Genomic DNA, 12085 nt, shown 5'->3' on the forward strand with positions numbered 1-12085 from the left:
TGAACTACAGAAAGAGAGGCCGGGGCCACATGGAGAGACAGGAGAGACTGTTGTACCAAGAACCTGCCCCGAGAGTTAGGCCTTCCACTTCGCCCCGAGATTCCTGGCTGCCATGGCAAGAAGGGAAGCACTAGGTTATATAATCTGCATATTCTCATAAAAGGAAACAACAAGAATTCAATCAAAGAGACTGTATTTTTTCTGGTTTTATGTATTAGAAGGAATTTTTTGTGTATATCCTTTTATAAAGAACTTCAGTAGATTCAGTTTTACATAAAGCATAGAACAGTACTTCAACTGACTGTTTTTCATCCAACTTCAAGGGAAGCCAAGCCAAGAACACTAAATAAGCTATTAAAGGTTTCCCTTTGGTTGCTGAGTAGCAGGCTGCAGAGATGGTGCTTTCTGGTGGTCTGGATCTAATGAGAGTAGAACTCAGAGGCCAAGAATACTGGAATGCCTACTCTGATCATTAGGATTTCTTGCCTTAATTGAGCCCTCCGCATTTTTTTTTTGTGACACAATAGCCTCTTAACCATCTCCCGCCTCCAACTTCCATCCCCTCTTGTCCCTGTGCTTCTCTAAAGCCATCACCTGCACAGCTACCAGAGTGACCTTCCTAAAATACAACTCTGATGTCACTCCCTGTTTAGACTTTTTCAGGGAGTCCCCGTTGCTTGTCGGATAAAGTCCAGACATACGACGTCCATAACCTCCACCCCCTTTTCGAAAGCTGTTCCCTTCCTTCAACTTCATACCAGACACCTGGCAGGTCTCTGCACGGGTCACACTTTACTCATGATGTCGTTTCTGCCTGATCCTCACGGCCCTCCTGGGAGTGGTGTTCAAAAGATCCGACAACGTGTGTGACATGAGCATACCAGGCTGCCCGCCATGAGCTCAGACTCGGCCTGGAATGCCCCTCATGTACCAGACATTAACCGTTTAGTTTTTGGATCATGAGGGTGTCCTGGGGCCAAGATGATCAGCTGCACACAGACCATGTCTGCCCTTTCCTTCTCTCTGCCTGTCCCCTGGACACTCACAATATTACAGACGGCTCTGAAACCGTCTCCCCTGGCAGCCTCCTCAACCTCCCAGGCCTGGCATTGCTTTCTCCCTCCCTCGTCTGACCCACTATATCCCACATGTGGTTCCGTCATAATACCTATGTTTCTCTTTTGCACAAGTTTGTTTACCTCTGTCTCTTCGTCCACTGGACTGTGAACTCTCTGGAGACAGAGGCCGTATCTGACCCATCTCTGTGTCCCAGCATCTAGCACAGCAGCTGGCATGTAGGAGGCACACAGTAAGTGATGAACGAGAGCATATTGGGAATTCTGTACCATGGCGCACAAGAAAGAGATTTACCATCAGGCACTCCCACCAGGTCTGAAATCCACCCATTCCGGTATGTTAGAGGCATTAACAATTAAGGTAATTAGAACAAGATTAGCAATATGTACCGTTTCACTACCTTTTCACGCCTGAAGCCTCAAATTGGGAGAAAAAGTGAGTCCTGCAATTGGAGGAAATGGGCTACATTCTGGGAAGTTCTCAACCATACCTCTCCAAAAGTAAAAAATCTCCAAAAACAAAATATCCAAAACTTCATTTTGGTAATTTCTGTAGGCATAAAAAGAGGAAGGGCATAAAAATCCCCAGCCTCTCTTTTTTGCATGTCTGTCATTCTCACAGGGAAATGCTCTCCTTCCTCGTGTTTTTGTCTCTGGTGTCCAGTTTTATCTCCAGTGTCTAGTCAGCAAATAGTTTTTGAATGGACAAATCCAAGTGGAAGATGAGAAAACATGTCAAAAAGAAAAAGCAATCCACGCTTTCCTTGAAGGGTCGTTTGCCCTGACTTCTGTCCTCTCTGGGGTGCCATCAGGTCTGATGTGACGTCTAGGGACATTGCCGATGGCCCCGTCCTAGCCACTGCCTGAGGAGATGCAAAATGTGGCCTTGCTGTGGACACTTCCAGGTGGAGACAGGAGCAGGCGCCAGCCCTCAGCTCTTCAAAGGAAAAGGGACCAGATGTTGCGGCAGCAACAACTTGAGTGACAATAAAAGTCAGACCCAGACACTTGAAACAACACAGCCCCAAGACTTTGTTCCACATCCAGTGACTCGCTGGGCTGCACAAGAGCCCGGATAGAGTCCTGGGTACCCTGAGTGGTCAGTGGCTTCCCCCCTCGGCTTCTTTCCACCAGAGACACAGTGTCCAGGAGAAAGGTGGTTGGGATGGCTTTTAAACACTCCCCATTTGTTCTTCCAGCTCCACGAAGCGCCTCAAGTCTGTGGAGGACGAAATGGACAGTCCTGGGGAGGAGCCGTTCTACACCGGCCAGGGCCGCTCCCCGGGCAGCGGCAGCCAGTCCAGTGGCTGGCACGAAGTGGAGCCAGGTGAGGGCGGGGACCGGGCACCAGGTGGAGATGCAGGAGTGGGGTGTGTGGGGCGGGCGTGAGGCGAAGATGGGGTGGGACACCAGGCGCGAGGCGGAGATGCAGGGGCCTGAACGCGAGGCTGACACCCGCGGGGCAGGAGGGGCGCGAGCCTAGAGCAGCGCAGCATCCAGCGTGAGCACGCATGTGTCGCAGCTGCCCATGTAGGTGGCCGTGCCAGCCAAGGAGGAGGCTGGGAGTGTGTGTGGTTTTTCACGTGCTCACGTTCTCTCCTGCCATCCAGCATCCATCTGCCTCCGATTCTGTTTCTATGTTAGCTGCTTTCTCGGAGTGGTTCTGTGGAGTATCTTTTAATAATCAAATAAAAACCTATGAACTTTTTCAGCTGGATTGATAACGTTAGAAAGGAGAACGGGTTGCCTGTGCTACAGTTTATACTGGGATTTTTGTAAAATGAGGAGACTCTTAAACCTACTTCCTGTTACCGGGTGTCATCATGCTTTTCTGTTGAAATGGAAGAACAGCCTCTACTTCCGTCTCTAGTGAACTAAGCAGATGATGGTTGCTAGTCTAGCCTCCCGGGCTATCCAGTCTTGGCTGTGGAGTCTTGAGAGTAACATGAATCATTCTGGTAGCAGAGCTTTTTGAAACCTTTCTCAAGGTCTAACCTCCGTGGGCCAGGGGCCGTCTGCTCCAGCGCTTCCTTGATGTGTAGAGTCAAATGGATATGGAGGATGGAGGGTGGGCTTTGGAACTGACAGGCAGAGTGGAATCCTGGCTCTAGCCCTTGCCAGCTGTGTGATTATGGGCAAATTCCCTAACCTCTCTGAGCCTGTGTCCTCATTTTTATAATCTTTTGATAAAAATAGCTATTTCAACATTCTTAAGAGTTGAATGAGGTAACATACATAACCCATTTAAGAATTATACCTAGCACAGAGTAAGTTTGAAACAGATGTTTTCTGACCATTCTCCCCCAACCCATGCCTCAGAGTAATTCCCTGCGAGAACAGAGGAACACCAAGAAAATCTCTGAAGAAACCCTTGGTCTTCAAATTTAACGGCTTTCTCTCCTCCCTATCAAAGCCCGTCCTCAGTGGGAGTGACTATGAAGGAAGGCACAGGGAGGTTTTGGGGTGATGGAACTGTTGTGTATCCTGATTGTGGGGGTGGTGAAGCTGCAAACACTCCTAGAAATGTATACCACCCCCATCCCTGGCCCCAGGCAGTTCTACTGAGTGGTAGTTAGAACAGAACGAAATAAAACCTTCAGCACCCTTGGGTGAGCGGAGTCCTCTATCTTGCTCCCTTTACTAAAATGCAGAACTTCCCTCTGCTTTGCCTCTGCCTGACCTCTCACTCGCTCTTCATTCATTCACTCACTTGTTCAGCAGCCTTCCTTGGGAAGATTCTCTGGTGAGACGACGCCTGGCTCTGCAAACTCAGGGATGGATGGGGGCTGTGGGTCCTGCTTTGCAGGGATCCAGGCTTGGGGGTGGGAAACAGACACGTGGGACCGTCGTGAGGAGACATGGGACTTGGCGGGTGGGTACTAGCCTCCGCTGCTTTCTGGTTGTTAGCGGCAGGTCCCCTCCAGAGGCCGCATGTCAGCTCCACGCCACACTTAGTACATGCCAGTTCGCCTGATGTGGCCAAGGGCAGGCCAGGCTTCAGTGAGGGTGGCGATACTGGCTGCCCTGTCCAGGCCTGTGCGGGAGCGTGCCCCGGTGCAGCATCAGTGAGGACCCACGTGCTGTTGGACGTTGCGAGGCCTGAGGCTTCTTTGAACCCTTTGTAAAAGGCTGAGTAGAGTCCTGGCCAGTTCACCTTCCTCAGTGAAAGTTGGAATCACAATATATGGGTTTGGCACATCCTTGCTGGGGTCTGGAACTGACGTCATCTTGTGTGTATTGAAGCTGCTCTGTGTGTTGATGTCAGGAAGCTTCTCCATCCGGAGACTCCTCTTGGGGTCCTTAAGTAGATTTCTTTTGGACATATTGGGGTTAAATGTAGAATCTTTGACCCAATGACTCCTTTATTTAGAGTAATTCCTGTTCCTGTCTGCACGTTATGATTGTAATTGATCATAAATCTTAGCATCTGAATGCCAATATCCTTGCAGTTATTAAATAACTAACATTTAATAGCTGAAGCCTTTTGGGGAGAAGACAGATGTGAGTGTGTGTATTTCATAGAAAAATCACCCACAGTTAACCTTGTGCTCTTAGACGCATTCTCCCTGCTCTGCCCCTGTTTCCTTACAGAAGCATGCAGGCTCATGGTATATGTGTGTTGGGGAGGGTCAGTGGATAAATTTACATTTGGCTGTATTCAGCATAGAAAGGCATAATTGAAACGGGGCCTGCGAGGACATTAAAACTCAACTGAAGGATGTTGTACATGTTTGTGGCGACTTTGGTGTCATTAACTCACACTAGCCATTGGATAATTTATGCCACCAGATGGTCCTTTTTGGGAATTTACCATCTAGCCCAGTCCCCTTTTTGGCACAGAGAACACCCTCATGCTATTCCCCCATTGATTGGGCCTACCTGCATTTCCCCTGGGGTCCGGTTCATCGAGTAGGAGGCTGTTTGTGCTGCACTCATGTGAGCTGCCTTCAGAGCATGGTGGGACGTACGTGTGTCTGGATGCACCAGCAGCCTCTGTGTGCCTGCATTTGGGGTAGTTCTCCAAAACAAGCTCACAGGAAGCTTTGTTTATGCCTCAGATGTGACTTAGGAAGCAAGGCCTCCTTACCTGCCCCCCAGTGCCTGTTCAGGACTCCCTGGCCTAGGCTGCAGAAAAGGTGAGCTTCCCTGAGCACAGGAAGACTCTGGAGGGTAGACCAGGCCAGACGTGAGGGACACACGCGCTCTCTCAGGGCTGTCGGTGGCGTCCTGTCCCCATTAGCTTTCGCCCACTTCCAGCGCACAGCTCTGATCATCTGCGAAGGAGAGCTAAGGAGATGAAGATGAGGTTGGTCAAGGAAGGTCAGACTGCCTCTCTTACAGAGCCCATTGGCTCCTCCGCTTCCCCGTTGTCTCCAAAGTGGGCTAGATCTGAAGCTTTGAAGCTAATCTTGCACTGACTACATGAGTCCTGTGAAATCATCAAGCAGAAATACACATCGCGTCAACCCTTGTTCATCTGCACAAATGGAAAATTGTGGAGAAGCTGGTAATGCGGATAAGTAAGGAGGAAAGCAACAGGCCGGCACCTGCCTTGGGCCAGACACTGCACTGGGCTTTCAGACACATGGCAAAAACGTGGTTACAGGTGTTCAAGCACCTGCTGCGTGCCGGGTTTCTAAAAGAATTACCTTCTCTAAAATATTTGAGATGGAGTGACCCCGCCTCTGTAGAGACGAAAACTGAGAATTATAAAAGGTCAAGTGACTTGCCCAGGGCCACACAGGTAGTAAATCTGTGGATCCAGAATTCAGACTTCGGCCTAAATCTGGTTGCTGAGTCTTAAGTTTCTGTCTTCTGTACTCAGTAACCTCTTATACCATAAATGTTTATGCTCGTATTTTAAGGTCCCCTGTCCTGGACTTATATTGAAATTAAAAACATAGTAATACTTTTTAAAAAGTAACTAATCAGAAAGACCTGAAAAATCCCCCACTTTTCTTATCCCAAACCCTTGTTATGCAGCCTTGGACAGGGAGGGAATGCAGGTTTTTCACTACACCTAGGACACGACATATAAGAAAATGGTATTAACTGTTAGCAAAGTGGATATCTATTATTTTTTGCCCATAAACTCAAACAACCCTCAGCATTTAGGTCTTTGTTCAAATAATCCCTCATCAGAGAGGCTCCCGGAGATCTAAGGTAGCTGCTGACTCTCTTCCATCTTCTTCTAGTTCATAACCCTGCTTCCTGTTCTCCATACAGCTATCTGCTGTCAGTGTCCGTCTTCTACCTCTAGAATATACACTCTGCGAGCAGGGGACTCGGGCTGCTCTTCCACTGCTGTACCCCAGCATCCATAACAGTGTCTGGCACATAAGAGGCACTCAATAATTATTAATTGATTGAATGAATCAGTGAATAAAACCTATAAAACAGAGAATCTGGGGCACTTTCAATAAACCTGAAAGCAGAATTTGCCACCAGTAGTCCTCTCAGAATTGATGTTTCCTGTGTTCTCAGTCTGTGGGCTGCGATTCAGTCAAATCCAATTATTAACAAGTAGTAAGCAAACCATTGATCGTAAGCTTCAGCAGTGGGCATTGATGAGGATAGTATATGAAAGTTTATTACCAATATCCTTGCCATGGAGGGTGTTCCTTTAAGTGAATCAAACCCTTTTTTTAAAAAAAAAGATAATTCTTTATTGTTTTTGAAGATAATTTGTTTTTTAAAGATAATTTGTTGCTATAAGCTCTTTATCAGGAATCCCAATAGTGACTCTTTCGTAGAACATTTTATGTAACCTCAGTGATTTACATCTGAAAATCTTCAGATTTCCATATCAAATTTTCTCTTCTACAAGTGCAAGAACACCCATATGAGACACTAGGAGGTCTGTGTCAGGTGTGGTCTAACCTTGCTGCTCAAGGTAAGACCAACACCAGCAACATGGTGTCCCTCGGAGTTTCTTAGGCGGGAGCCTCTCAGGCCCACCCATGCAAACAGAATTCTGACTGCAGCTCCAGGGGACGCTCACGTGCGGTGGGAGAGAGAGCACTGCTCCCGCCCAGCTCCCCTGTCTGTCCCTTCGTGTCTGCTCCCCACACAGTCCTGGCTGGGGCACCTACACTCTCAGTGCTGGGCTCCCTAGCCCTTCTTTAAGTAGGAATGCCTTCAACAGCTTCTAGACAGAAGAAATCTAACCTATTTTCAAACAGATCAGAGAAGGTGTTGCCCTCTCGCAGTGACTCACACAGTGTTTGGATACCTCACTGCAAGAAAGGAAGTGCTCTCCTCTTCCTCCAGTTGCACAAAGTAGAACGGCTCATCATCTCATCACATCCTCCAAGTCAAGCCAGGCAGTGAACCTTTGTTGAGTGCTGGCTGTGTGCCATAGAGAGGAGTTACAAGTCCCTGTCCTTAAGGATAAAATTAAATCTCCTCAATTGTCGGTCACTGTAAGATGGGAACTGTGTTTTCTGCCCCGTCTCTGTCACAAAGTTACAACAATCAAATGAGGTCTTGAATACCCCAGTCCTTTGTAAAAGTTAATATTCTCTAATCATGTGAAATATTATTAGGGTTATTGAGGGAGACATACCTTACCTAGCTGACGGTGGTCAAACGGTGCATGAGTGAAAGGAGAGCTTTTCAGTCAGACTGGAGAATTAGGACCACTTCCCTCAAAAGGTGGCCACGAAGCTGGGTTTTGATTGGAACCCACATGAGATACATTCACATCCCTGAAATCGAGGCTGGATGTCTCTGAGCCTTTCAATCACTAATATGCGTGAATTTAAGTGTTCTTCCTGTCTTTCTTCCTCAGTTGCTGGGCAGCTTTGTGGCTGTCCTGTGAACCTTCGCAGGTTCTGTGTCCCCAAAATTGGCTCATCTGAGGGCCCGGAGGGCTGCTCGGATCACTGAGTCACACGGCTTCCTCCATTTGCGACCACACCTGCGCTGGGCACATCCATATCAATTTCAGCAGAAAAGTTTTTTGTGTGAAAAAACATGAAATTACAGGACTTTTCACTGAAATTGAGTAGTGTGTTTGAAAACAAGGATTAAGAATTTACTTAAATTTTCTCCTGTAGAAAAATATTCAGAAATAGTATGCCTTCAATTATATTGTGATTGTACAACCTTACTAACGGCCACAATTACGTTAGAAAATTTAAACAGTTCAGTGAAAAGATTTTAAGTCAAATTTGATAAGTAGTGAGTTTAGTTGGAGTTATTTTCTTAAAAACTTCTTCCCAAAGACTAAGTAGTCCTCATCTTTGAAGATCAAAATTAAGCAGTGTGATAGCATGCTGTCTGTTCTTACCACAATTATTAAGTAAAGAAATGCATTTTTTAAGGCACTTGAGGAAGAGTATTTTTGTAAACATCTGGTCAGCCACCGGCCCAGGACATGTAGAACCAGAGTCCAGTGTCACCACTCTGAGGAGCACAGTTTAATTTTGCAGACCTAGGTTCATCTATTGTGCTTTAAATACCCCATGCTGGCGTCACTTGGTTCCCAACTCTGCTGGTCTTCATTTGACTGCCAGCAGTTGCTCATCAATTGATAGCATGGGGGAAGTTACCAAGTTAAACTTGTAGCTGAGACACGTAGAAGGAGGCCCATTATCCATGCCAGTAAAAGGGCAGCAGACTGGTAACAGTAGTGCATTGATCATGGACTCTCTGCTGCACTAGCATATATTAAGGAAAACGGTTAAGTCTCCCACGGTGTCCTGCTGTAATGGGATAGTCACTGTTACAGAACACTGCCATAGGATCGATGTCTTGGCTTTTCTTCTGCATTTATGGAGCAGTGGGGAAGCATCCTTATGTGACAACATCGTCTTGCATTATCTCTTTAGTATTGGCACCTGCTCTCTAAAGACAGGTGCACCACGGAACACCCGATAGTAACAAGAGGCTGCTCTTAGTGACCCTCCTTTATCAGAGAAATCCATCGAAATAAGGGGTGATGACAGTAAAGCTGTATTCCAGAACTGTCTCTCTAACCACACTTCAAAAATCTGCCTGCCTTCTTTATCAAGGCTGTTTTTTTTCAATGCCCAAATAGGAGTCTTAAAGGTTACCTATTAGAAGAAAAGAAATACTCTTCTCAGGTACATACACTGTGTGTGTGTCATAGCCATATATCTGATAAAGCATGGTCAAAAAAACTACTGTTGTATTACTGAGGCCTGCTGTGATATCCATTCAACCAATATTAGTTGAATAAATAAATAACTAATAAGATGGAGCCCACATGTGTCCTGTCTTGTCCTTCAAGTGGGGCCAGGCGCTCAGGAAGCAGACTGCTGCACACATTTGTTAAATGATTGCACGCAGCTACACTTGTATCAGGGAACCCAGATGCACAATTTCGTGAATACAGAAGCTCCCAGGAAAACAGATGCTGCATTTCAGCTGGTCTTGTCTGATTGAATAAATTACCCAAATCTCCAAATTTTTAATTTCATGTTTGAAAATGGGAATGTTTAAGTATTCTAGAAGGAAGGAAGGAAGAGATGTAGCTTGTACTGTGTGCTTATTTGGAAATCCTCCTCCCACCCTCTCCTGTCCCCATCGTCAGCACAGCACAGCAGCTCAGGTAGCGAAGTGCTGGCCCATCAGGAGCCTTATTCAGCATGTTGTAAGAAGGAACTTTAGGGCCAATTTCATTCCAGCCACAACAACCTTCATAGGCTTACTGGCGAGAGAGAAAAGGGATGTATTATAAAGAGGGAAAAGTACACATTAATGATCAAAAGTCTGCACTTCTTGTATTCCACCATGAACAAGTCTGGGATTTTTAGCAAACTGCTACTCTGAATTTTCATTTCCTCATATGTAAACATTAGCGATAATAAAACAGCCTAACCTTCCGAACTCATAGCTGGGAAAAGATCAAATGAGATGATAAAACAGGAGCCACTATTTATTAAGCACTAACTATGTGCAGGCGCTGGATGGCACTGGACATGCAGTGCTTTTACTGTATGCCAAGCACACTTAGTAACCACAGAGCTTCATATGAATACTATGTATGCTTTTTTTTTTTGTTAAATACTTTGAAGTGCTGTATGAGTTTAAGATACGATGAAATTAAATTGAAAACGTACGTACATATCTGCATCTATTATATGCAGAGCACTGTGCAGGATGATAGAGTGAAGAATACTAAGTAATCAAGACAGACCTCGCCCTGGAAGAGCTTACAGCCCAGTGAAGGCGGGAGGGGAGCTGGTGGGACAAGTTCCCAGGGCTGTGGTGTGGGTCGAGAGTGTGCTAGGAGGTGTGCGGGGAGGAGCTTGCTCTTGGCCCGAGACCGCAGTCCTCCACTGGAACTGGGTGAGAGTGCTGGCACATGGGCAGTTCTGCTGTTACAGGAGCGTCAGTGAGTGCGCGCCCCTCTTTCCTCCCCCTCATCATGTCAGAGCCTGTCTGTCATCTCGAGAAAGTGTGCAGCATACCACATGCCGCAAAGCTCTCCGGAAGTGCACGAGGCAGTGCCGTCCTGCTCCCACAAGAGGCACATCTCTGCACCCCGGGTTGAAATCTTCCCGAAACAGACGGGTTCTACTTGTGGGTAATGAAACTGGGCAGAACCTAAAGCAGATATTTCTTGGAGGAAACAAAGTTGTTCTGAATTGAGACTAAGTTCACCAAAGGGAAAAATAACCAGAAAGTATAGTTGGAAGAGGAGAAACGAAAGATACAGATAGATAGATTAATAGATAGATGGATTGATCAGAGTTTCCTATGTTGATTTTCCTGTATCTAACGAGTTTTATTGACCTAAGAAATATTATTAAATATTTAGAACTCCGGGGCCAGCCCGGTGGCATGGTGGTGCACTCCACTTCTGTGACCTGCGGTTCGCAGGTTCAGATCCCAGGTGTGGACCTACACACCACTCATCAAGCCATGCTGTGGTGACCTACATACAAAACAGGAGGATCAGCACAGATGTTAGCTCAGGGACGGTCTTCCTCACCCAAAAAATTAATTAATAAAATAAATATTTAGAACTCAAACAGAAGGTAGTTTTAACCCCTAAGGCAAATAAAAAAATACTGCTTTAGTGTTCTTACTACCCCTGTTCTATTCTATGAGCACAATGTAGATTATTTCATAGACTCAAGTAATACCACAATTTGATTAACAATAAAAGGTAAATTTACTTATGTTTTGTTGTTGGAATGTGCTGAAATTTGGATGTAGAAGTGTTTTATGCGTGACAGTGTTTATTGAGCACTTAGTATGGCCATCCGTTGTTCTGAGAAGTGTGTGTGTGTAAACGTTTGTGTAAACACACATGTGTATTGGTGTATGTACAAATACATTTAATTTGTAACTTAAATTTGTACAATTAAATTGTAAAACATGATACAGATTACTAAATACTATTTGCAGACTTATTTCCCTCTCTTAAATGCTTCTGTATTTTTCCTACATACTGATGATTAATTCAGTATAACACCATCCATTTATATAGGAATAGAGTTCTATCTTCTTTTGGTCATCAATGTTTTTAATAAAGTAGTTTTTTAATACTACAGAATAAGGGGCTTTATATGGGGAATGGGGGAGAGGGAAAAAGGAAATCCTCAGGCCTCACAGATCCAGAGGCAGGAGCTCCTTGCTGTTCTGTGCAGCAGTTTCTGACGCGGTGTGCACATGTGACTGCTGTCCTGCTCGTCAGAGGATCACAGTAATGCCTGTGTATCCACCTCTGTCCCTCCAGGCAGTTCAGATACATCATCAACTCATCAATTAATCAAAGACATGGCACCCATTTTGAGGTGATGGGTGAATTACCTCCTAGAAGATTGTGAGAAATGCTCGCATCCACATAGTGAATCAGGGACTGTTTCCTGGTGGATCCTGAACAACGTTCCATGTGCTGAAGTGGAGAGGGTTCTCTCCAGCACTGAGTGACAAAGTACGTCTCTCAAATGGGAGAACCCCTCAGGAATTAAAAAGCCACTTTATTTCAAAGCATCTCTTAAGCTTGATGAGAAATTAAGCTACAACAGAATGAC

At 45.7% G+C, this 12085-nt stretch overlaps 1 protein-coding gene across 11 annotated transcripts in view; it reads left to right on the top strand.

Annotated features, from left to right (window-relative positions):
- The window catches only part of NFIA (nuclear factor I A), a 348179-nt gene that overhangs the window by 251383 nt on the left and 84711 nt on the right, over positions 1-12085 (top strand). For all 11 annotated transcript variants that reach the window (XM_070486374.1, XM_070486375.1, XM_070486380.1 and 8 more), the window contains one exon: positions 2276-2403. In XM_070486374.1, coding sequence (XP_070342475.1) covers positions 2276-2403 — 128 coding nt within the window. The remainder of the gene's footprint in view (positions 1-2275; positions 2404-12085) is intronic.

Source organism: Equus asinus, chromosome 16 (assembly GCF_041296235.1).
Source record: "Equus asinus isolate D_3611 breed Donkey chromosome 16, EquAss-T2T_v2, whole genome shotgun sequence".
Taxonomy (NCBI): domain Eukaryota; kingdom Metazoa; phylum Chordata; class Mammalia; order Perissodactyla; family Equidae; genus Equus; species Equus asinus.